This window comes from Grus americana, chromosome 2 (genome assembly GCF_028858705.1).
Source record: "Grus americana isolate bGruAme1 chromosome 2, bGruAme1.mat, whole genome shotgun sequence".
Lineage (NCBI taxonomy): Eukaryota > Metazoa > Chordata > Aves > Gruiformes > Gruidae > Grus > Grus americana.
The window spans coordinates 161,457,643-161,480,889 of NC_072853.1; the positions used below are offsets into that span (position 1 = coordinate 161,457,643).

Consider the following 23,247-nt stretch of genomic DNA (forward strand, 5'->3'; position numbering starts at 1 on the left):
TTGCAAGCAAACCAGATGATGTTTCTTCTTCTCTGGTTGTAATTTAATATTGTGCAACTAGTTGCCCAATACTGCATGTGTTGAAATGAACTCCTTTCAGTGGGAAAGTCTGTGTTTTAGGATGAGTCCTAATGACTGTATGTCATTGGTCAAGTAGAGGAAATAGTGACTGTTCAGTTCTGCAGGATTAAAGGGCTGGAGGGCATTTTGTTTTCCTTTTTCGGGATGTGGACTGTGGAGGATTGTAGCATCTTCGATTCTTGTCAGGGGGTTGAGTAAATTCTTTGGGAGGATGAGGCACTGATTGGACAACTCGATGAAATAAGAACTTGTAGAAGAAAATGGCTGTGGTGAAGTGCTGAGATGGACATGTTTCTCATTAGAAAAGGCATCTAACAAGATCTCCTCTTGTGGCTTGGGAGGAACATACATTAGCTTCAGACATTAGCCCTATTGCCTCTTACTGCATTCCCCTAAACCTAGCTGTATGTCTGGTTTGTCCTGAACATTTTTTATTTTTTTTTTTGCATTGTGTATTAATTTAGTAATTAAGTCAAAGTTACACATAACAGTGAATTTATATTTTGGGTTGGAGCATCATAGATCTATCTTAAATGGAGTATTGGTGAGCATTCTCTTTTTTTTTTTTTTTTTCCTTAGTAGCCTATAAAAAGTATGTGACACGTCGTCTCTTGCTTGTTATCCCATTTTGAATTAGCCTGTTCTGAAAATATGCTAATTATGATAACAGATCTAGGGTTTGATCTTAAGAGTTGCCAGTATCTCAATTCCGTTATCTTCAATATGAGAGCTCTTCTTGCATCACAGATTTAGATCCTCTAATTGCATATTGACATATGGAAAGTAGATTTGTAAGTACTTTCTGCAATCCTCAAATGATAGAAATGAAAAACTCTACCTTCTGCCCATACAGACATAACTTAAAATATTTACTGAGCACTTAAACCTAAAAGGCTAACGTGATGGAACTGGCCACTTTGTACTGCATGACAAATCAGCAATGTGACATGTTGGGAAGCAGAGGACCATGGCTTTCCTGCGGAGGGTGTCTCTAGCATCCAGATGCTCAGCAGGGAGCGGGTTGTTTCTAGGTAGTTGCGTGCCTGGTACATTTGAAGCCCCCCTGCTTATCCTGCCTGGAAAGTGTGAAACCTTTTTTGTCCTTCCCCTTTTATAATCCCTCCCCTCCATCTCCGCCCCACAGTCTCTTGGCAGTGGTCTGGGAGCGTTCTGCTGCTCCTGTCTCTTACTTCTGCGTCTGTGTGTTCTCAGCGAAGGGTTCCCCCAGCCCCCTCCCCGCGGCGAGTGCTCCAGCGCTTGCTTCAGCTGCGCTCCCCGGCTTCGCTGGAGCAGGAGCACAAACCATATGATTCTTGACAGCTTCACAGCTGTCCGCACCATGCTGCAGAGTAGCTGTGAAACTCGCTGCTCCTGTTGTTTCACTTCACTCTGCCTGCAGAAGGCTACTTCTGGAAGTTGTGATACAGGACCTGCCATAATCTGCTTTACTCCTGTATTCCTCTTACAAATAATACCACTTTAAAAGTGACTTGAATTTTTTGTAATTACTGTTTTGTATTCCTCTTTTATAAACCTTCACATTATTGCATATTTGATATGATTTCACTTTAAGGAGCTTTGTTTATTTAGTTATAATTATCCTCGAGTCTTTTAATGAGCAGTGATAGTCTGTCCTAACAGGATGTATGAATAATTATTTATTCCACTGTGGATAATCTTGTGTTTGTAACTACTGTAATTTATATACCACGGTGCTGCCTGTTTAAATCTCTTAAGTCTCCTCACAAGTCTCTCTAGTCTCAGCTAGCATAAATAGCTTTGCTTTCCCTTCTTACCAACTCCGGCTGCGAGGCCAGATCAGGTTTCACTGGTAGTCTAGTGGTTATATTCACTGACATACAAACAATAATTTATTTGTTGCTCTATCACATTGAAAACTAGCTTTATAATAAACATATGTACTGTTTAGTGGTAACTATTCATTTTTCCTCATTCTTACGCTACGTTTATCCATATTTTCTTTGCATCTTTTTATCTTCGGGTACCTTTTTCTAAAGATTTCTGGAACGTGTCAGACATTTACCATCGGCTCCGGGGGTTGTGCTGGCTCACGCTGGTCCTGTGTTCAGGCAGGATCAGCGAAGGATGTGCGACCGAGGCCAGGAATGTGAGCATGAATGTTTCCTAACAGTTCTGTGGTAGGGTCTTCATTTGAGTACCATGAATGGGACCTATTTACCTGTGCACCAACCTGCATGTCCCCAAAGGTCTGGCTGCCTCCAGGAAAGTGCAGTCCTACCTATAGAGCATATGTAAAAGTATTTGGCTTTATTCTGGGCTTCGCTTTGGTCTCGTGACACTTCCTTAGCATCTGACTGTCTGGTGTTACCAGTAGTGTAATATTAAAGCAATTCAATTTTTTGAATTTTTTGGGTTTTATGTACCCACTGGTATTTTTTTTCTTCCTTTTTTTTTTTTTTCTTTTTCCCTAGTGTTGCTGTATGGTGAGTGCAAAAAGACCCGTCTCAGAGTATGTTAAACCAAATGTAAGAACCTCTGTTGGATTCTCAGGGCCTGCTGTTCTGTCTGGAACTTTCCTTTTTTACTTTCACCTTTTTCTGTTGCTGCTTTGGCCTCACCTGGCTGAAACACACAGACACTCTGCATTTTTCCCCCCCCAGAATTTAGTGAATATTATACAGGAGTTTAGTCTTAAGGGTTTTGTTTTTTTTTTTTTTCTTCTTCCCACCTTACCTTCCACCCACCCATCCAACACAAAGTGCCCCAAACCCAAAAGTGCCACCTTGCAGATACACTGAAATCTATTTAAATGGGATCCAGGCTAAACCAAGCCTCTATCCAAGTGCCTGATTCCCTGAGGCATCTTTTTGGGGTCTTAGGGGCATAACTATGAAGAAAACAGAATTGCTCACTTAAGCAGAAAAAAAAATGTGTGAAATGGCCTTCCTTTAATGCAAACTGCATTAGTTGCAGAAGTTCACATTCTAAGTTTGTGAATATGTTTATTATAGAAATATTTTTCAGTAGGTTCCATATGATGTGACACAAGGAGCGCTGTCAGAGCTGTCATTTCAATGCTGTTGCTATGTTATGCATGTTAAAACATAATTGCAAATGGCACGGGGATATTGTAGCGGTCACAGTTCTGTAAATACAAATTTCCTCTAGTAAAACTTTTAGGTCTTGTTTTGGTTTTAAGTATTGAAGTAAATGAGGATATTTGGATTCGTATATGTCTCATGGCATGGTATGTGTGACTGTAGCCGTTGCTGTGATTTTCTTATTATTCCTTTTTTTCCCCCAATATTTCATTAAACCTTTTGGTGTATAGTATTTGCATATTGTGTTACACATAAGGTGTGTGTGCTTAACAGAAAGGTGAATGTGTAGTAATGTTCCGTGTTCAAAAAGGCAGAGCTTTGCCTTTTCTGCAATGGCAACCGTGAGTTCTTTTAATGGGTGTGAGGTGTTAATTCAGTTCTTCCATTCTTTTTTATTGTCTGTGTTCCAATGCCTCTTAGCAAGTGTGTGTCTAGAGATTTAGAAGCTTTGAACAAAAAGGTTATGTTAATAATTTGAAAATCGGTGGCTTTTATATATGGGCTTTTTTTTGTTAATCATGCACTTTTGTGAACAAAAAACTTCTTTTAACATAACTTTAAATTAACTGGAAATAGTGTTCCTGAATGTGGAGTTCTGATACCTGAGAGCACTGGGAGCTTTTATTGTTTTGTTATAAAGGGTTAAATTGGCATGAAAGTTGTTCTTTGATGGGATATCCTTTGTTGTTTGCCCCCCCCAAAAAAGTAATTATCTTCCCTTTCACAGCGAACAACTCTGCGCCTTTTGTTACTGTGGAGAACGGAGCTCATTAGGACAAGGAGACTTAAAACAATTCAGTCCAACTCCTGGGTATGTTATCCCATGGAAAAACCAGCCTTTAAATAAGAGTGAAGCCAGCGACAGCACCGATGGAGCTTGTGAGAGAACTCCAAGACAAAACTCAGTGCCGCGCAAACAGAGAGGACAGAAGAAGTAAGTCCGTTCTACAATAAATATAGGGGTATTTTTGTTTTGCATGAAGTTCAGGAAGCATCTTTACAGATACTGTACTGCAATAGGCAAATAACTTGCATTTGTGAAAATGCGGTTCATTGACATTAGCCATTTTTGGGGGGGACAAAAACCCCAACAACGCAAGCAGTGTAGGAATAGCTGTCTCTTCTCCTTTTTAAAGGTTGGTTGGTTTCTCCTCTCCAGTGAGAATCTTGACTCTGGAAGAACACAGAAAAGAAACATAGTTACTGTAAAGCACAGATCTGCTTGTGATGTGGCAGTAAGAGTTCTCACAGGAGCGGAAGATAACGGACTTGTGATGCTCTGTGTGTTCTCTGGACTGGAGGGGCTAGAAGCCTATCTTGAAGCTTTTTCCCCTTGCCCTCCAAAGCTGGTTCTTGCAGCGCGCCAGTGTTGTTGCAGGCAGATAGCACACACGTTTCTTGCCCTTCAGAAGGGGGGCCGTTGCCAGGTTTCCCCACAGGGTGGGTTTAGCATCGAAGGATTCCGTCACCCTGGGTGTGTGCCGTCCCCGCGGTTAGACGCGGTTTTATTCAGCGGCTGCCGGTGAATATGCGGATGCCTCAGCGCCGGCTGAGGGGTTTGCAGCCTCCGGAGGGGGGGAGAAGCGGGGCGGCGGGCAGCAGTCAGGCCCGGGGGCAGCAGCCGGGGGCGGCGGGCAGCAGCCAGGCCCGGGGCCGGCCGCGCCGCGCTGGAGGCCGGGGATTGGCTGCGGGCGCGGGGCCGCCGCCCGCCCGCGGGGCCCGGCCGAGGAAGTGGAACAATAACGGAGGCGGAGCCGCCCGAGGGGCCGCGGCCTCCCGAGGGGCTGAGGCGTCGCGGACTGGGCCGCTGTTCCTCGAATCTGACCAAAATACGCCCCCAAAATGTTATTTTTTTGATGTATTTCTAAATGTAATTGCTGAAGCAAAGCATGCATGGTTTCCAGGAAGGCAAGTTATTGCAGGTTAAAATTCTAGTGCTTACTGTATCTCTTGGCTTATTGGAGGTAGAAAAAGAGAGGTGGTTTTGTGCTGTCTCTACTCTAGAAACTCAGAAGTAACAGCAAATGCACATTTGAGTTATTAATGGGGGAGAATAATGAAGTTCAAAGAATCTTAACAGAGGAGGCGGCACCGCCTTTCCTACTAACTGAGGTCGGGTCTCTTGTCAGTGAGCCTAATGGACGTCCTTAGATGTCCGAGGTAGTTTTTTGCCTGCAGGAAATAAAGGAGGAGGAATCATCGCTTCTTTTTCTTGAATGGAGTAATCTGAGGTTTATTAATTGTTTTCTGTTGAGATTAAAAGATTAGAATTTGGGGAACAAATTAATAAGGTTATAAACTAGATCCTTCCATGTCAGCACAATATAGTAGTCTTGATATCACTGCATTTTTCAATTCCCCCCCCCCCCTTTTTTTTCCAACATGTTGATGGAATTGGATATTTAAATAAATGGATATTTATTTCCAAGCAGCTTTTTCACTCCTGGTCTTTTTTCCACCTTCCCCTTGTAGCTGCTGTGTTTTATCCAGGCACCCTACCTCTGGCTGTGGCAGCTCCTTTGAGGATACAGTCAGTGCTGTACCCTGGACCAACTGTTAAGACTGCAGGGAGAGGGCCATGTGAAAACTGCAGTGGGTGCTTGCCACTTACACCACTCTTTTTTCTTCCTTCTACATCTCTTCTTCCCCAGAGTAACACAGACTGCTTGCTGTTACCTAATTCTCCATTCCTAGGGTTGGGCAAGTTTTCATATCAAACAGAAGTAGGCTTTAAAAAAAGAAGCATGTGTGTCCTGAAGGATTAGAAGAGAGCAGGCTGTGAAAAGGGGCATTTTACCAAGCACTTTTTTTTTGGTCTATTGAATAGCAGTTTTAACAGAGAAGTTTGTTATTGGGAAAAATGTTGGGCTAAATATGAGGAAGAAGTATTTTTGTTCATGTTGATACATATTTTACCATGTTTGGAAAAAATTATAATCACTTTCCTTGAGTTTTGGATCATTTACAAGTATCTAGCTAATTGATCAAAGAATGTGGTCACTTCTAAGTTTGTTTTTCTGCTCCTCAATACAGATCTCGATCGAGTATAGCATCATGTACAAGTGTAAGCACCCAAACTGCTTCTGACGATCAGGTTGTCAAATTCTGGGATGAACTCAGTTTAGTTGGCTTACCAGATGACATTGATGTTCAAGCCTTATTTGAGCCAACAGGTAAGAGATGTTGCTATCCTCCTTTTTTCCTTGTCCAGTAGCAGTACAGTAGCTACAGTGACAGTGGGTGAAGTTTTTCAGCTGTTGCTTTTCTGTGCTCTGGTGTTTGTCAAGTCTTTGACGATTCTTTTGTAGCTTTTGCCAGTGTGGTTTTGTGTAGTCTCCTCTTCAAGTACTGGACAGAATTGTTGTCAGTTTTGTATGGGGAAATATTTGTAATCTACTGCTGAACTGGAGTTCAGGTAGTAATATCTTCAGTATCATGATTCTATTTTGGGGACAAAAGGAAAAAGAGGTGAGACACAGCTTAAGATAATTGTTGAAGTCCTAATCCTGTAGCCTTACTTACTTTGCTGCTAATGTGGGGCTATCGGAAATAATGGAAGGAAAGATGTAAAAGAGCAGTATTGATAGAACAGTAGAGGCATAATACACTTGCATGTTTCCAGTATCTGCAGGTTTTCCGTCAGAAAACTGTCTGGTTTGTCATCTACTCTTTCATTTTAGTGGAACTTTTTTTTTTTTACTCAGTTATGAATTACTTTTTCAGAAAGCATCTATGTCCAAATGCCTTGATGCCAGTAGCCACGTATTTTGCCTCAAAAATGGAATTATATTTGTGCAATAATATAAATGTTATTCTTTCATGAGTGTGAAAACTCATTTCAAAGCCTAAATAAAAACAAACAAAAAAAATTTAATGATGTGTTTTAAATAGTTATACTACAGCGTGTGTGGATGGGCGGGGGGCTTTATCAATCTAATTTTTTTTCAATTGTTGTTGTTATTTGTAGATGACTCTTCCCGGGCCCTTACAGAGATTGTTGGGGGAGTTTTTTGGTTGCTGAATGATTAAGTTGACTAATTTCAACAGCTAATGTAAAGTGTCTTTTTGAATTTAGTATAAAGTTGTCACAGAATTCCTTTGGAAGTATGCATCATTTACTTTGGTTTTGCCAGAATTAAATTAGAAACTTCTTTTAAGATATACCTGTTGAATTCCGCAGATTCTGAATTGTTTAGTTATGTAGACAAACATTTCTAATTATATCTCTATAACATGTTTGTTGTATTGACACAGTTTTCTTAGTCATTTATATGGTGTTTCTGTTCATCCTGTATTTTTGGCTTTTAAAAGTTTTCTGTAGAATCCTAAAGCATCATGTGAGTGTGTTCTACATTAGCATACAGATCTGTATCCGGTTCTTGGGAATCATGTGTCAAGAGCACATATATAGACAAATGTTACCTACAGTGAAACAGAAGATTAAATGTGATTCTGCGTGTGTCTCGCACACAAACATTGCATATACACCTTACTGTTATGATTATATGATCAGGCATCAGAAAATTAGAAACAGATGTACAGAATGTGCTGAAATGAAGAGGAAGATGTGTATCAAAAAAATTGCAGTATATTTAGTGTCTGATAGTAACTGCACTATATTTAGTGTATGATAATAAGGGCATTAAATGTTGCAACAAGAAAAACAGGAGGAAGAGACACTGTTCATTTTATCTGGCGAGTATTTACTACTAGAACTAAGTTCCATACTTAGAGGAAGTGCTTGACAGAGTCATACAACCAAAGCTCTTTTTCTTTCATAATGCATTAGGTCATTGCTGGGCTCATCACCGCTGTGCGGAGTGGTCATTGGGAGTCTGCCAGACTGAAGAGCAGCTATCAGTGAACGTGGACAAAGCTGTTGTCTCAGGGAGCACAGAAGTGAGTAAAAAGACTTGAGTGCTCAATCCAGTAAGAAAATAGGGATTGGGGGTTGGAAAAAACCACTGTAGACTAACGCAATACAAGCTATGACCAAACTTATCCACATACGGATCTCTGAGCTCACATTTATAATAAGGTTTCTTTGAACAGGTCTTCATGATAAACTCTAGTCTTGCAATTATTGAAAAGACTTACGGAGTTGCGTGGAATATATCATTAATTAGTTCTGAGGTAACTAGAACGTAGAAAGTACCTGGTTGATGAAAACAAAATACAGACAAAAGAAAAGTTGAGTTCAAATTAGCAAATGCCCCACTAGGTAGAAGAAATGCTTATTTTGCCGGTTTATATTCTGAAGTTGTAGGACTCGAATATAGTAAAAAAAATTCTCAATTACTTTCATACCAATTTCAAAAAGCAAATCGATAGAGGAAAACTGTTTACCACAAAACCTATGTTGTTAACTTTAAATGTTGATAGAAATATAAATCTTTAGTCTTTTAATTTGAAATGGTAATGTAGCTGGAAAAGTAGGTACTTTTGAAAAGGACGGGCTCCTTCTGGTATCATATTCTGATACCATTTTGAAATCATGAAGAGATTGATTTCACATTGTTTTTACCACGTGTGGCTGTATTTTTGGTTGTATTTAGCCATGTCTGGTAGATTATTTTAATAATTATTTTTTTTCTATTTTAATCAGCCATGCTATCAACAAATATGTGTAGTTTTTGCTGGTTTTCCCGTGATCATGCTTAGGCTTATTTTTACTTGATTCTTGAAGTTTTTCATGCATTATATTTAAAATAAAAAAGATGCAGAAGATACCAGTAAATGTTCTCCATTGTGTAGACTAAAAAGCTGCTTTAAATCAGTCTTTCAATGCAAGCCATATAATACAGCTTTCCTTGCGCCTTCTGCTTTTATATATACTCATATTGAATAAATGCTTTGCTTTGAATAATTTAATTGATTTCTGCTTTCAAAATAAAAGGCTATTCAGAATGAAAGAACCTGACAGTATTAAGTTCTAAATGAGGCTGAAGATGTTAAAGCATTTGTGTGTGTGTGCATGTATAAAAAAATAGGAAAAGAATTGAAGGAACATCCAAAATTGGTTACTTTTTTTAAAAAAAAAATTAAATCTGCCTGCTTAAGAGTTTTTGTCTCTTTGTTTTTGGCTGATGATGGTGGCTTGTCATTTTATGATCAGCTCATTCCCGTCTGTGGTCATTTTCATTATGATATTTTGGTTTCTAACAGAAATCCTTGTTGTAGTGTTCAAGCTTTTATTTTGCTCTGTTGAATTTCATCTTGTTTCCATTATTTGTCTGTTTTTTTCTGTGCAGTACCTTGCTCTTCCCCTGTGCCTCAGGCTGATGATGCCTCACCTCCTTAGTACATTTTAAGTTTTGTGTAGATGTTTATAATGCAAATATTTAAATAAGAATTCTTGAAGAATCCCACATCTCTCTGGCGTGATAGTGTCCACTTCGGCCTTGTCTTTTCATGTGCTGCTCTGTAGCTTCTCTACTGATCTTGTCAAATTCTACAAATAATTTTTTGGTACCCCTGTTGCACGTTTCAGTGCAATGCGGAGGAATGAGAGAAATTTGAACTGAGTGCCATTCTGCATATTTTCTATTCAATCTTTGCTGAAACCTTCTTGTGACATCCCCAGGGAGAGCACAGTAAAAGCACAACTGTGACTGATTCTAGAGGAACAGCCAGACGAAACTGGACATCTTTATCCCATGATCACACCAGGAAATTTTGTGCTTTGATTTTTCTTTTATTTTTTCAAGAAATAAGGAGCAAACTCTTCTGTAGTTCTCTGTTCCTGACCATGGAGCAGCAATGTGAGGGTTGCTCAAAGAGTTTGTGTGTAACTCGTTGGGAGCCCAAGTAATCCTGTGTTTGCTTGTGTTCAGGCTGTAGTGCTTGGTAAGAACTTTTCCACTGCTTTTTAACTGGTCACTAAGCTAAAAAAGGCACAAAAAAGTGTAAGGTGCTGGTTATTGTATGTGATAGTGGAAAAGCTTAAGGGAAGTTTTCTTTGCACAAGACGTTTTAAAAAGTTTTGAATTAAAGGTACAGCAAATAATTTAATGTATGCTTTTGCATTTACAGCTGCTTGTGCTTTGCTTTTGCTAAAACTTTGAGCTGCTTTCTGATGTGATGTTACTGCCTTTTAGAAGTAAAGTTTCTGTTTAAATGTTCTGAACACTGTTGGCAATGCAGATGCAAGTATGTGCTCAGGGCATACAGAAAAACAGTTTAAATAAAAACAAGCTGTATGCTATTTCCTCTACTTGCCACCAAATTTGCTTTGGGTTTTTTTGTTGTTGTTTGCTTGGTTGGGCATTTCCGTTTTCTTGGAAGTCCCTCTGGCATGACTTGGGTTTATGATGTGGTCTGCAGTATTGACATCTTTCCTTAGCTGGGAAGGTATGTTTTCTTTTCCTTATGTTAATATACAGATTAATTTCTGACATTTAACACACTCTTTCTTGATAGTGTAGTCAATTGGTTTAGTCTTTTAATTTGTGAAGAGCATTTTGGGCCTCTTCTTACCTTGAGGGTCTCTTTAATTTGTAAGTTACATTCATGTTTCTCATTAGTTAGGCTGCCTATTGTTTGCAAATCTGTTTTAACTGGGTATGACAGTGTTTCTTATTACTCTGTTTACCACTTGAGATGTCCATTTGGCTTCACTGAACTCGTGGATTGCATTAATAAAGCTTGTGTGGACATATTTCATTGACATATTCCAAAGTACCTATGTTAATTCATTTTGGCTTTTTTCTTGGCCTGTGTCTGCTGAAGGTTTAAAGTACGATACTATAGAGATCGCAGTATCTGTGCATGTTTCACAAAATGCCCTGCTTAGCGTGTCTGTCGTCTTCAGTTCTTTCGATTCACTCATTTTAAAGGCCTGGCAATGTGGTGAGACATCTGACCGATTTGTTACACATATTTGTGTCTAGACATAGGTAGGTTCTCTGACTTTGTTCAAAGTCTTGGGTTTGCCTCTCTTTAATATTAATGACTGCACAAACATACATCCGTGTACGTGAGATGTTTGAAATCTTGTGCATCATGTTGTTTTATAACAACTGACAAATAAAAGGTGGAATATACATTTCAGTTTATGGTAGTAGATGCGCTCCAGCCCTTATGGGTGGTATAGGTGACTCATTTAATCTCTTTGCTCGTCTTGCTTACCTTGCTTATCTCAGCAAGTGAGAGTCATGGATTTTCTCAGAACTGCTTTCTACGTGTAAAAGGTCTTGATTGAGAACTGGTGATCCAGGTGACAAGCATAGTGTCAGAGCTTTTCTGAAGGTGACTCTTAAGAATTCACATAGTTCTCTCTGGAGCTTGTGCAGTATGTAAGTTAAAGAGCCTGAACACCCAGACATGGCAGTTCCTTCCCCCACTACTTCAGTAGGTTTTCATGGGATTTTGGAGTAATTTTGTTTCAAGGTTTGAAAGAAAAGAACTTTTCAGAAGTTAGACAGGGGGAGAGAAAACTTCTAGTAATTTGCTTGATCCAAAACTTAACTAAATTGCTTGTAATTCATAAGTGCTCTACTCAGTACATAAAAATTACCAAGTAAAGAAGCTGTCGTATTGTCAGCTTTATGAAGATAGACTTTTATCAGTAAGATGTTTCCACAGGTATTTGTGGTAAGATGCAAAGACAGTTTGGAATGGAGACTTAGTAAAATAAACTAAGCAAAGGAAAATGATTGAGTAGAATCGAAGATTTTGCTGAATAAAGTAGACGTGGACAGGCAGAGTTTTCTGCTTTTTCTTGTATTTCTGTCTTCAGTCTTATGCTTTCTTAACTATGCTGCTTTTTGATATTTGGAAGGATGAACTTACTGGCATTACTATTTAAAATGGGGGCCTTCAGGGCTTGCATCTGCTCAGCTTGTAACAAGAGTGGTTTCTGAAATATTTTCAGGTATTTTTAAATACTGCTTTATAATTTCCTTGTTTATTTTCCATATATTGAGTAGGTGGCTGCTTCCTACGCTCAGCTGAGGAAATAAAGTTTACTACTTGTCTGCATTGCATTGCCTAACCATAGCTCTTCTGTATGCTACTAAGTCCCAAATAAGGTGGGCTGCTTTTTCTCCCCCATATGTAAGTAGCTCAAGTCAAGAAGTGAATTTAAGGAAGATGCAGTAGATAATGTGTTTGAACCACTTCTGAACAAACTATGCACAAGAAAGGCACGCGATGGTAACTTTCCCAGCCAGCTTTCCCTTCTGATAAGATGTAGAAAGCGGTTTACAAGTCAGGGAGAAATTGTCAAGGACACTAAAGTCAAAGTAAACAGTATTGGTGGAAACCAAGAAGGAGGTTCCTATCTACTTAACGACTTAATAGGGGAAACATAATAGTAATGAAGTATCTAATGCAGTCATTCCAAAATACTGTCTTGCTCGGTTTCCATTTTATATAATGTGGATTTCTGTTTGCTTTGAAATTCTGTATAGCTCTTTGCATATTTATCTACTTCACAGCTTTCATTTTTCCAGTAATAGTCAAGTGTTTCTTCAGGACCAAGACTCTCGCAGCCAGAAAGCTGAAAAATTGCTGTCGTCTTCTTCCACCCATCTTTTTCTTTTTTTTTCTTCTGTTTTTTTAGTTAATCAGGGCAGTGTCTTCTCTCTGTGCAAGGCAGCTGTTTCCAGCTCCTGCTGAGTTTCCTCAGGCTGTGTTTGGCACGTTGTCATTGCTGAGAACTGTAGGAGTTGTTGCTTTGCATAGAGGCAAGCTAATCAATAGTATCTTGCCTTGTTCCAGACTCAAAACGATCTGCTGTTTTGACACTCCTCTCTCCTGTAAGCCCTTTTCACATGGTAACACAATCTTGAAATCTTTTTTTTAAGGCATCTTCCCTTGAATTCTGTCACCAGAGGCAGGAGATTGTGCTGTTTGTAGATACTTCCAAGTTGGGGCAATGTTACAATGCTTGCATATTAAATCTCTTGCTCAAATTTCTTAAAGCCTTTTCCTTCTACTCTTTTTAATTCTTTGCTCAAAACTTGATTCTAGCATGATGCTTACCAAGCTAAGCCATAAATAAATAAATTCAGGGGAACGTTTGGAACCATTTAAAACATTTTCAGGGTTTTTTTTTTTAAAAAATGTTTGTCTATACTTTGAATGTATATTCACCCTTTAGCCTCAGTAGGCTTCTCGTCTTGTTGAGAGTTATCTATGTTTTTAGTGGTATGTGTGTATGTTTCCTTGTACTGCTTTAAGTTGAAAACCAATTTGGCTAAATTGATACTTCATTTTGTTTTTCCTTGTATGTAAAGATAAGCATCAACATCTTTATGTACCATTAACTTCATACACTGTGGAGGATTGTGCCTATTTAGCCATAGCAATTTTTCAGCTAGTTTTATTTTTTGTTGACGTAAAAACTGTGGGGAAAATGGTTTAGATGACAGAATCCTGAAGATATGGCTTCATATATGTCTCAACCTAGCTGAACAGAGCATATAGCAATGTCTGGAGTTTTTTTGAGGTAGAGTGGAGGATCTGCAGTGCCTTGATGCTCTAAAAGCTCCATTCTTCCTTTTTCATTATTGGAAGAGCTAGTAATTCTTAAAGCCAGGGAAAAATGCATAAAGAACATGATCTATCATAATTTATACCAGTTCTGGGCAGAGTCCTACCAGTTCTGGGCAGAGTCGTCTTCTATATTTGCCCATTTTTCAAGAAGCAGCTTTGTAACATGATACTAAATGAGCAGCTCTGGCATTCAGAAGTTCCTCTCCCAACTCTTGAGTTTTTTATGGTAATTTTGCATGCGCAAGGCACTTGGCTTCTCTTCCCTGCAGCTTGGGACTGACTACCTGGCTGCCCTATTGGAATGGGTTCTGATTGTGTCTTTCTGAGGTTTTTTGCCCCCTGTAGTTCCTTTTGTCTTGCAACTGAGGAAGGAAGTACTGCAGGAAATACTCTTCCAAAATAACATTTTACTTTTTTTTTATGGGTTGTTGTCTCTTGGAGAACTCTAGCACACAAAGTGCTAGGGAAAGGCTAGAGGAAGAGTGACATATGTCTCATCAAGAAGACAATTCCATATGCTGTTGGTCAAGTTAGTAGTTTGATTCAGTTCCTAGTATGTTTTAGAGAAGCTGTAACAGTTCAGTAGTGTGCGCCATGACCTATTTCAGTTTTTCATGAATTTCCTTTCTGTTATTTTGGAATTCCTCGAGAGATTTGTGGCCATTTTCCTGCCCATGATGATAAGCTTTGTACTTCAAGGAAAGACATAATGACTAAGAGCACAGCTCTGGTGACATTTTAACACTGTAAATTATCTTCCATGAATTACTCTGTTCCAGAACAGTTTGGATTTTGGTCACCTAAAGTCAGATCATTTGTGTCTTGGAGAATGTGAACCAGACTGTTCTTACAGCTTGTAATGACATCAGAAATGCTATGTCAATTATTTTATAATTGTATTTTCCAAGTTCTGCAAAGCAGCCACAATACATTAACATTATTATGGTTGGTTTTGATTTACTACGTGTAATTCTTCTGGAACCCCTTTGTACACCATAAATGATGTCAGTACAACTTTGGTAAATCTGTTCAGGTTCAAGAGCTACCATGGGACCTGTATCAGTTTTTTGCAGGTCCAGCAATTTGAGAACAGATACTTGCCTACTTAGTAAGATTTACAACTTAATTCTCATTAATATTGTCCCATAAACAATGATTAGAGTATTCTTTTGTTTGAACCAAAATACGCTTTATCATGACGTACTGTTGTTCATTTGAAGACATCGTCCTGTAGCAGCTGCTTTGAAAAGCATACATCAAAATACAGGAACCAGGCATAGGGAAGAGGTGAGAACAAGCAGATAAGAAGGAGGAAGAAGGTTGATGTTTGAAATTACTAGGAATATTGAAAAATTCACCCTTTCCTGTTTTCTTCTTACTCATAATCTGACTCTAGGAACCAAAGCAAATAAAGTGTAATGTAACTTTATGCAAAAACAAACTGGCTTTTTGCTTAGTAGTTGTTTTTAACCCTATAGTCACTTTTGCCAAATTTTTACAATTTTTTTTTTCCCCCAAATGATCCAGTGGGATTTTGTGCATTCTATTTTTTCTTCTGTAGTAAAACACAGAACAGAAAAAAATAAATTACAGTTCTTGCAGATAAAGAATTTTGTTCCCTATAAGAACACACCACCTTTAAAACTACGAAGTTTAGGACTCAACTTTCAGGAGACAGTTTTCATTTTCCCCAGTTGTCTCATAGACCACATTTTCTACTACAAAATAAAATACATTTTCCTATATCCCCGCTGGCATTTAAGAAAATGAAGTAATAGTTAAAACTGAGTTAAACGTGAATCAAGAGCTCTATGCTTCTCTGCTTCTAATATGTTTTTGTAATTATTTTGGCACATAAAGTATGGATACCTTGAGATCTAATTAGACTCCACACTTGGATGTGGATCTTCAGTGATGTATTTAAAAGTTTGAAAGGATTGCTGTGAATTAGAGTGCTCTGTCTGAATAGTATCATCATAAAGTGAGAGGCGGTAGCATGTGGAAGAAATGTGGCCTATGCAAAGTCTAAACTCTTTTGATGAAAGAAGGGATCTGAAATAGATTTTAATTTTGAATTTTCCACTTACTGAGAAAGAAAACTTCATTTATTTTCCTAGTGTTTCTGATGTAATTACTGCTCGCTCATGAATACTTTGATATTTGAGTGAGTCTGCATCCGTTACTGAAGGAGAGGTAGTTCCTAAGTGTTGATTGTGACAGTCTAATTGAGGTTTGTTGAATGAATAGCTGATCTGTTTTTTCTTTCCCTACTAGTCATTAGATGGATTAATATTTCAGATTTGTACTGTCTGATGTGAGATGTGCTATTATCATTAAGGAAATTTTTCAAGTCAGCCAACCAGTGAAAAAAATAAGGGGATACAAAGATATGGTATTAAACTGAAACTATTTAATTTAAAACTTGTTTCTAAGCAAATCTGATAATTTTCAGACTATCTGACTTTGTGCCTATCCAAAATTTAATTTTAAAGAAATACATATTTTTCACTCATTTTTGCATTATTTAACATATTTATTGTTTAACATTCCAGTAAAGCTAGTACTGTGCTTCAGTGTATTAAGGTCTTTGGAATTTTTATGAGTGGAAAAGTCTATTGTAAATGTGAAGAAATATTTATTCCAAGGCTATACAACATATCCCCAATTTAGCACTTTTTTTTTTTAAATTAGCATCTTGAGAAACAGAAAATGTTCCTTTCTTTAGAGACACAAACCACACTGTCCTGTTTATGTGCTAATATACAGTAGAGTATCAATGTACCAAGTGCTAATATACAGTAGACTATCAATGTACCAAGTCTTGACAAAGCTTTTGATTTATAGCCTTTTCCGGGTACTTGTTTTGGGAGTTTGATTCATAAAAAGTGCAAATACTTTAACAGGACTTTTCAGTCTTTATAATAGTTCCTTGCTTCATAACCTGGTATCATCATGATTCTGAAGTGTTGATTAGAACAAGGAGCACATGACAACGTGAGACCAATTTAGCTATAGTAAATTTTTATATTGTCTTCAACATGTTGATTCTGTTTACAAGAGGAAGGCAGGCATTAATTTATGAACCACAGTTTGAAGGAGCATGTTTCTTCTCAGATGAAGTAGAAGAAAAGATGTACATTTTTAAACTACTTTTTAATGGGGGTTTTTTTGAGATTTTTCTTTTGATTTGATTTGTCCTGAGCCTTCTGTGCAATAATAGCTGTGTCTGTATCCCTCCCTTTCGTGTTCCAAGTTTATGAAAAAAAAATATTGTGAATTTCTCTACATAGCAAGTAGTATTGTCAGTGCACATTTTAACTCACTGCTTAGAGTGAAACTGTGTCTTGTTCCTTCTTTGGTCTGTAAGAAATAAGTGCTTGAGCTTAACCCCTGCCAGCTGTTGCAAAGGACAATGGCTAGTGCATGTATTCTAATACATACATTTTAGGATGAAGTAATAAACGTTATTCAGAGTAAGAGAGGACTTTTCATAAAGCATCATTTTTTTCCAGTGCATGAATACCCTTTCTGTGATTTCATTGCCCGATTCCCCCTGCAATTTTGCAGACCTGAACAGAAGCACAATGTCGTGTCTGGCAGGCGAATCTGCATAAATGATCTTTCCCATAACAACTGCATTTCTCAACCACAGTAGCAAATGAGGAGAGAAAAGACTTGGGTTACTTAGGCAGCACAAGCCATCTTTCCTTGAGATGGTTCATATTGCTTCATCTAAAGGAAAGCGTTTGATTTTTCAGCCTCACCTATCCCTTCTTCTCTCCCACCGCAGCGGTGCCGCTGGTTTCCTGCTGCGGTGCCAGGAGGCCATTCTGTGGGAGCTCACCCTGAGAGCGCTCCCTTGGCACTCAAATCAGAAAGCGGAGTCAGCCTTAGAGTTTTCAGTCTGTGGGGTTGTTTCCAAGATGAATGCTTTGAAAGATGCACCTTTCTTGAACTCTAGATGTTGAGTATATGGGTACTAGAATTTGTTGCTACAAAGATGTTTCTGAGAGGGTTTTGATGCTGAATAGATGATAGGCACTGGAGATGCTAAGGGCAGTCTGTGAGGTGTAGGAAGCAGACAAAATGGACTAGGGGCACAGAGAGAGACTGAGAGAGAAGCAGCAATAGCCCAGAAATGAAAGCCGAAAAGCCTAGCTGAGAAACATGAAAGGGCCTATGTTCCTGAAGGAATTTCCAGTGCAGGTTTCCTTTATTCAGTAACATTCACTGAAATAATTTACTGAAAGCTCTGAAGTGAAATTGTTTAGTGTGTGTTCCAAACTGGTGAAGTGCGTTTCACAAAGACCTTTTCTTCCTTTTTGCATGACTTGAGTAGAAAACACTTTTTTCATAATACACCCAAAGAAATTCTCTATATTCTTTTTCTTTTCCCCCTCCCGGGTGTCTTAAATGTTACACTAAGCATTAGGGCAGTGACATAATAGTTCACGTTGAGGTAGCACTGTTACTGAGCATTTGATTTCAAGAGTTTATAATCTACGTATACCAAGTTATTTTGGGGGCTTACGTGTTAAAAACAGGGAGAACGTGACCCAGTAAAGGAAAATTGCACTGTCTCAAATCAAGATTGTACCTTCTTCCTCAGCTAGTGCTTCAGTCTGCTGGTAGGACTGACCCGTTTTTGTGCTTTGTTGGAGATACAACATGAGAATATGGATACTTGGGCTCTCCCTTTCTCCTGTCTTTCTATGCTCAGCAGCAGTAGCATACTCCTTCAAGGTCTATGTAAGAAAATGACAATATAATGCTCCCAAATTTTAAATGTGGAACAAGGAAAACCCACAATGTTCCTTTAAGAATTTATGAAAATATTTACAAATTTATTTAAATTACTATGCCATTAATATTTTCAGCAGATAAGAAGACTGGAACTCTATATGTATTTTAAAAAGTCAGGAAAATGTACCCATCTCTTAACAAGCATGCCAACAGTAAGCCCATAGAAACTTACACAAAGAACTGTAGCAGCACCGCCTGTCTCCTCATGTTTGTAGGTATTTGAATGCCATTTTCCTGCCTTACTACCACCTCACTCGTGGCTGCTGCTCGTTTAAATATTTTATATTCAGTGTTTTCCATAGCTAATGTGGATCAATCTGTTGGTTTCTTTTAATGTTAGTGCTTAAGGGTCTGATTTTGCCTTTATGTGATCATTACATTTATGAAAAAAGACTAATCAGTCTTTTGTAGTTAATATTGGTTAGTTTTAGTCAAGGAGGGGCCCTTGTTATGCTTTGAGCATTATAGAAGTAAAAAGGCATCTTCCTTGCCTTCAGAAGCATGCTTTTTAATAGACAGCACATGAATAAAAGGAAGAAATACCCCTGTGGGACAAGTTGTAGGTGTATTTGCCGAGCTGTAGCATTGGTTAGTGTTAGACAATTGACTCTAATCTTGGTTTCATAGCAGTTTCCTTTTTAAATGGTATTTTATTTAAGCACCTCTTTTAAATTTTTCATGGATATGAGTGTCCTGCTAAACCACAACAATGAGTCACATGGTTTGTTTTTTTTTTTGAATGAGAACTGAAGTTCAGTCTCTTTAATGAAATTAGAGTTATAAAGTGGTTTTGATTATTCCAATCAAAAGAGTGAGTAATATTTTTCCTGCTAATGTAAGTTATATTATGAGTTTTCATTTGGGGTTTTCACCCATCCTCAAAAAAACTGTACTAACATATTTTAATTTAAAACTCAGGAGTACTCATATTAGTCTGTTGGCATCAGTTTGCTTTTAAGCAGTAGCCTAAAAACTACTCCTGAGATTGGTGTACTCAGCAGCCTGCAAAATCAAACCATTAGCAAAAAATAGTTTTGAACTCCCTAAAGATTTTGTTATTGACTTCCATTAGTGTAAGTTCTGTCCCAGAGTTGCAGATGGAGCATAAATATTGCAGGCATCAGTATGAAGTAGTCCCATTAATGCAGGTGGCCCTGAGTGTTTTTTTTTTTAATAACATGGAACAACTCACGCATGAGATTGACATCTTACGAATCTTCGCAAATGTGGACCAACTACCCCTCGTGTGCAAGTGCATAACACTGGGTGATAAATACAGACATTACTTGCACTAAAGCTGTTTTTTATAATGATCTAGGCTACTACTGATAGTCATCTCTTCATGTGAAAGAATTAATATTGTTTATTTTCATTTATATAACTGTCCTCTCCCTTCTGCAGAGCTAAGCTGGGAATAAAAAGTAGGCAGACAATGATAGGTTTGCTGCCAATAATGAACTTGTAGGTGTTCCGTGAATCACAATCATGATTAATATTAAGAATCCTATTTAATAATATTAATTGAAGAACTGATGAAGCGGCATGTTCTCAAATCAGCACTTCCCATAAGCTTTTTTGCTGGTGTATTTTTTCTTCAGTGATACTAATGTATTCCTTCAAAGGCCTCATGTTCCTCTTCAGTACATTGAGGGGGGAAAAGTAGCTGTTATGAATCTGGGAGCATCTAACTTTGGTAAAACAACTTGGTATACCCTAAATACATTGCAGTGACTTGGTCTCACTTCAGATACAATGAGAATACATGTATTCAATCTGCAATCTAGGCAATTTTTTTTTATAAAACTGGAGGTACTTCCACATCTAGCCTTCTCACTTCCAATTTTTAATTCATAAAATAATACTTCCTTCTGTTTAAAAAAATTTTCTCCACTCTGCTTCTGTATGAAATTGCCTTGCAAAGAACTGGGAAGAGTGGCAGATTCTGCAGAGTAAATAGTGAATCTGGATCTAAATAAACTGCTGTCAAATATCCAAGCAAATACTGGTATTTTTTTATTCCTTTCAATTACTGCAGGTTGTTACAGCAATATTAGGTGTTATTTGTATGGTATTTCCAGGGAGATGTGCTGACAAATCATAAACCTTTAAAAGTGAATAGAGACTTTTAGAGAAATAATACAAGAAGACAGTTCAGTTGCTATCATCATTCTTTGTGCTTTGTGAGGAAAATGCTCATTTTCTAAAATGTAAATGGATTTGATATGTTGAATAAGTAAGAGTTTCAGGTTTTCCAAATGTCATACCAGGTGAGGGTTTTTTTTAATGAGTGTAACTTGAAATAGATGGTGAATTGTTGGGAAGACCGTTACCGTTACACATCCATCACTTCAGAACGTGCCTTGGGCACCTCCAGAACGTTTGCTTTCTGTCAGATGTAAAATACTGTGATGGATAAATTCCCCAGTAAAGGTCGGACCTGGCAGCAATGCTCACTCATCTGAGAAACTAAAAGGTCAGAATACTCAAGATTCTGGTAAGACTAGAAGCTGAACGTCACAGTAACGTATGGTTGTACTTCCACTCCTAATTTGATGTGAGCCTGTTATGTTTGGTAGTTCTGGGAGTTCATTTTTGTAGGTGAGTGCACTGTTATAGTCTTATGCACCAGTTTGGTGTTTTTCAGCCTTCACTGAACTCCTTTAATTGAAATAAATCCCTTTTGTGGTAAACCGTCTCTTGCCTTATGGGTGTTTTTAGTAAAGTATTCATCCTAGTACTGAGCATTGTTATTGTAACACTACCATGGAATTAGGATGATCATCTGATACTAAGATTTCCATGCCATCAGATAAAATTGGTTTTAGAAAACAGTGATTGAATCTTGATTGTTTTAATCACCTGAACAGTCTCTCTAATACTGCTGGACTGCTCACATGAATTGGCTGAGCAGCCTGTGTCTGTTGAGTTTGTTTGTAGATGGTTATGGTTATTAAGCCTAGGAACCACAGTGAAGTAGACTGTCCGCTCTGTTAGCATGTGGACAGTCTATGTTTAGGACTTGTAACCTCGCTGTGGACTTACAGCCTGGTCTGTGTGGAGCAGCAGGAAAATGCTGTCTAGAGCGTAACGCAGAATCCAAAACATGACTCTCAGAATCTCAGGCTGGCTCCTGCTCTTTCTCCAGGCCTGTGTCTTTTGTTGACCCAAATTATTTCCCCTTCACTAGTTCTGATGTATTAGTCATGTTATTTCAATGCGGTTTCACTTTTCATAAAGGAATGAGATTTCCCCATTTTACTTTAAACATTGTGAGAAAAAGCTTTTAAGATGTTATACTAGTCCTAGTTTAGCTGTAACCAGATAAGAATTAAAATATCAAAACCTCCTTGGCCTGTCACTGGAGATTAAGGAAAAGCATTATGAAGAAATAGGACTGTGCTTCGTTTAACTATATGCTACATACAAACCAGCAGCTTTATCTAATAGTTTGTGCCTTACTCCTTCAAGAGCGTAAGAAGCCTGTTACACATAGCAACATTAAAAACCACACAGAATCTTGTAGTGGAGAAAAGGAATTTTAATGTAAAAGAGACCAGGTGGGAATTGGTGCTGGAACAGAAGTAAATATGTACATTTACTAGGGGAATCTGTGACATATAAAGCATAACACTATTTCCTGACAGTTTTTTTCCGTTCAACGGCACTAATATCTCTATAATTAAGAGCAATGAAAGTATTTAGAGGAAAACTGTATACTATTATAAACCATTCTTTTTTTAATTGAACAGCTGTAATTTCTACCAATGGAACAAACTATATTATAAGAAAATGATTATTAGTTTAAAATGCAAAGTTAAATGAATGCAAAATTAACAAACAGATGGTGAAGAATTATTGTGTTTTATTTTACTCCTGGGTAAAAGGGCTCATGCATGATTGTAAAAATGTCATCACACTTCGTAAACCTGAAAGCAAACAGAATTTGCAGTTGTGCACATCTGTTTTGGGACACTGCTAAAGGGTTAGAAGAATCAATGTTGTTTTCAAATAAGGGTATTCATCAAAAGGATATCATTTACTTAACAGTTATAGCTTCTGCTAAGCATCAGACTTAATGTTCTGTGGAATTCATTACAAAATTTGGCAGCTTTTTTCTTCACAAGCTACTGAGGCAGCATGCTGCAAAATGAAATGAGCAGCCCCTTCTTATCCTCTGCTCCCCGAACCCCAGAACAACAATTGAATTACCTGCTAAATGTTTGACCAGTAACTTCAGGATTTTAGATTCTAGGTCAAGATGTCGCACTTCACAATGCTTGCCCAAGGAATGTCAGTGATGGGATAGGATGGAAAGACAAGGGACTTATTTATTTATTTCAGTAGCTAGTGAATTAAAAAAAAAAAGGATTATATAATGTTTGGGGATACTATGTTTTGGGAGGAGAAATGGAAGAAATATGTGTGACTAATTTAGTCAAATTGAAAAAAAAAACTTAAAAGCCCCAGCCAGATAAAACATGTGAAGCTTTTATTAGAAAAGAAATTATATTAATGTTTCAAGCTGGTAGTTTCAAAGTATGCCATCTAATTGCCTTATTTGAGCTCAATTTACAAAAATTAGTGAACTGAAGATGTAGGATTTTGTTTACGATGACTCTGTGCCATTTGGAGAGCGCAATTTAGGAACAGCCAAGGAAATAGGAATTATGAACAATAAGGTACTGATTGCAGTCAGTGGGGAAGGAATACTAAGGAGGTGCTCACTAATGAGGAAGGTATTAAAGGCAGGAAATTCTTTTATTTTTTTATGTCTGTACATAAT

The 23,247-nt window shown here is 38.0% G+C and overlaps 1 protein-coding gene across 16 annotated transcripts in view; it reads left to right on the forward strand.

Moving 5' to 3' along the window:
• Positions 1 to 23,247, forward strand: part of KMT2C (lysine methyltransferase 2C) — a 197,350-nt gene that overhangs the window by 72,842 nt on the left and 101,261 nt on the right. For all 16 annotated transcript variants that reach the window (XM_054816544.1, XM_054816550.1, XM_054816546.1 and 13 more), the window contains exons 5-7: positions 3,892 to 4,098; positions 6,198 to 6,337; positions 7,954 to 8,063. In XM_054816544.1, coding sequence (XP_054672519.1) covers positions 3,892 to 4,098; positions 6,198 to 6,337; positions 7,954 to 8,063 — 457 coding nt within the window. The remainder of the gene's footprint in view (positions 1 to 3,891; positions 4,099 to 6,197; positions 6,338 to 7,953; positions 8,064 to 23,247) is intronic.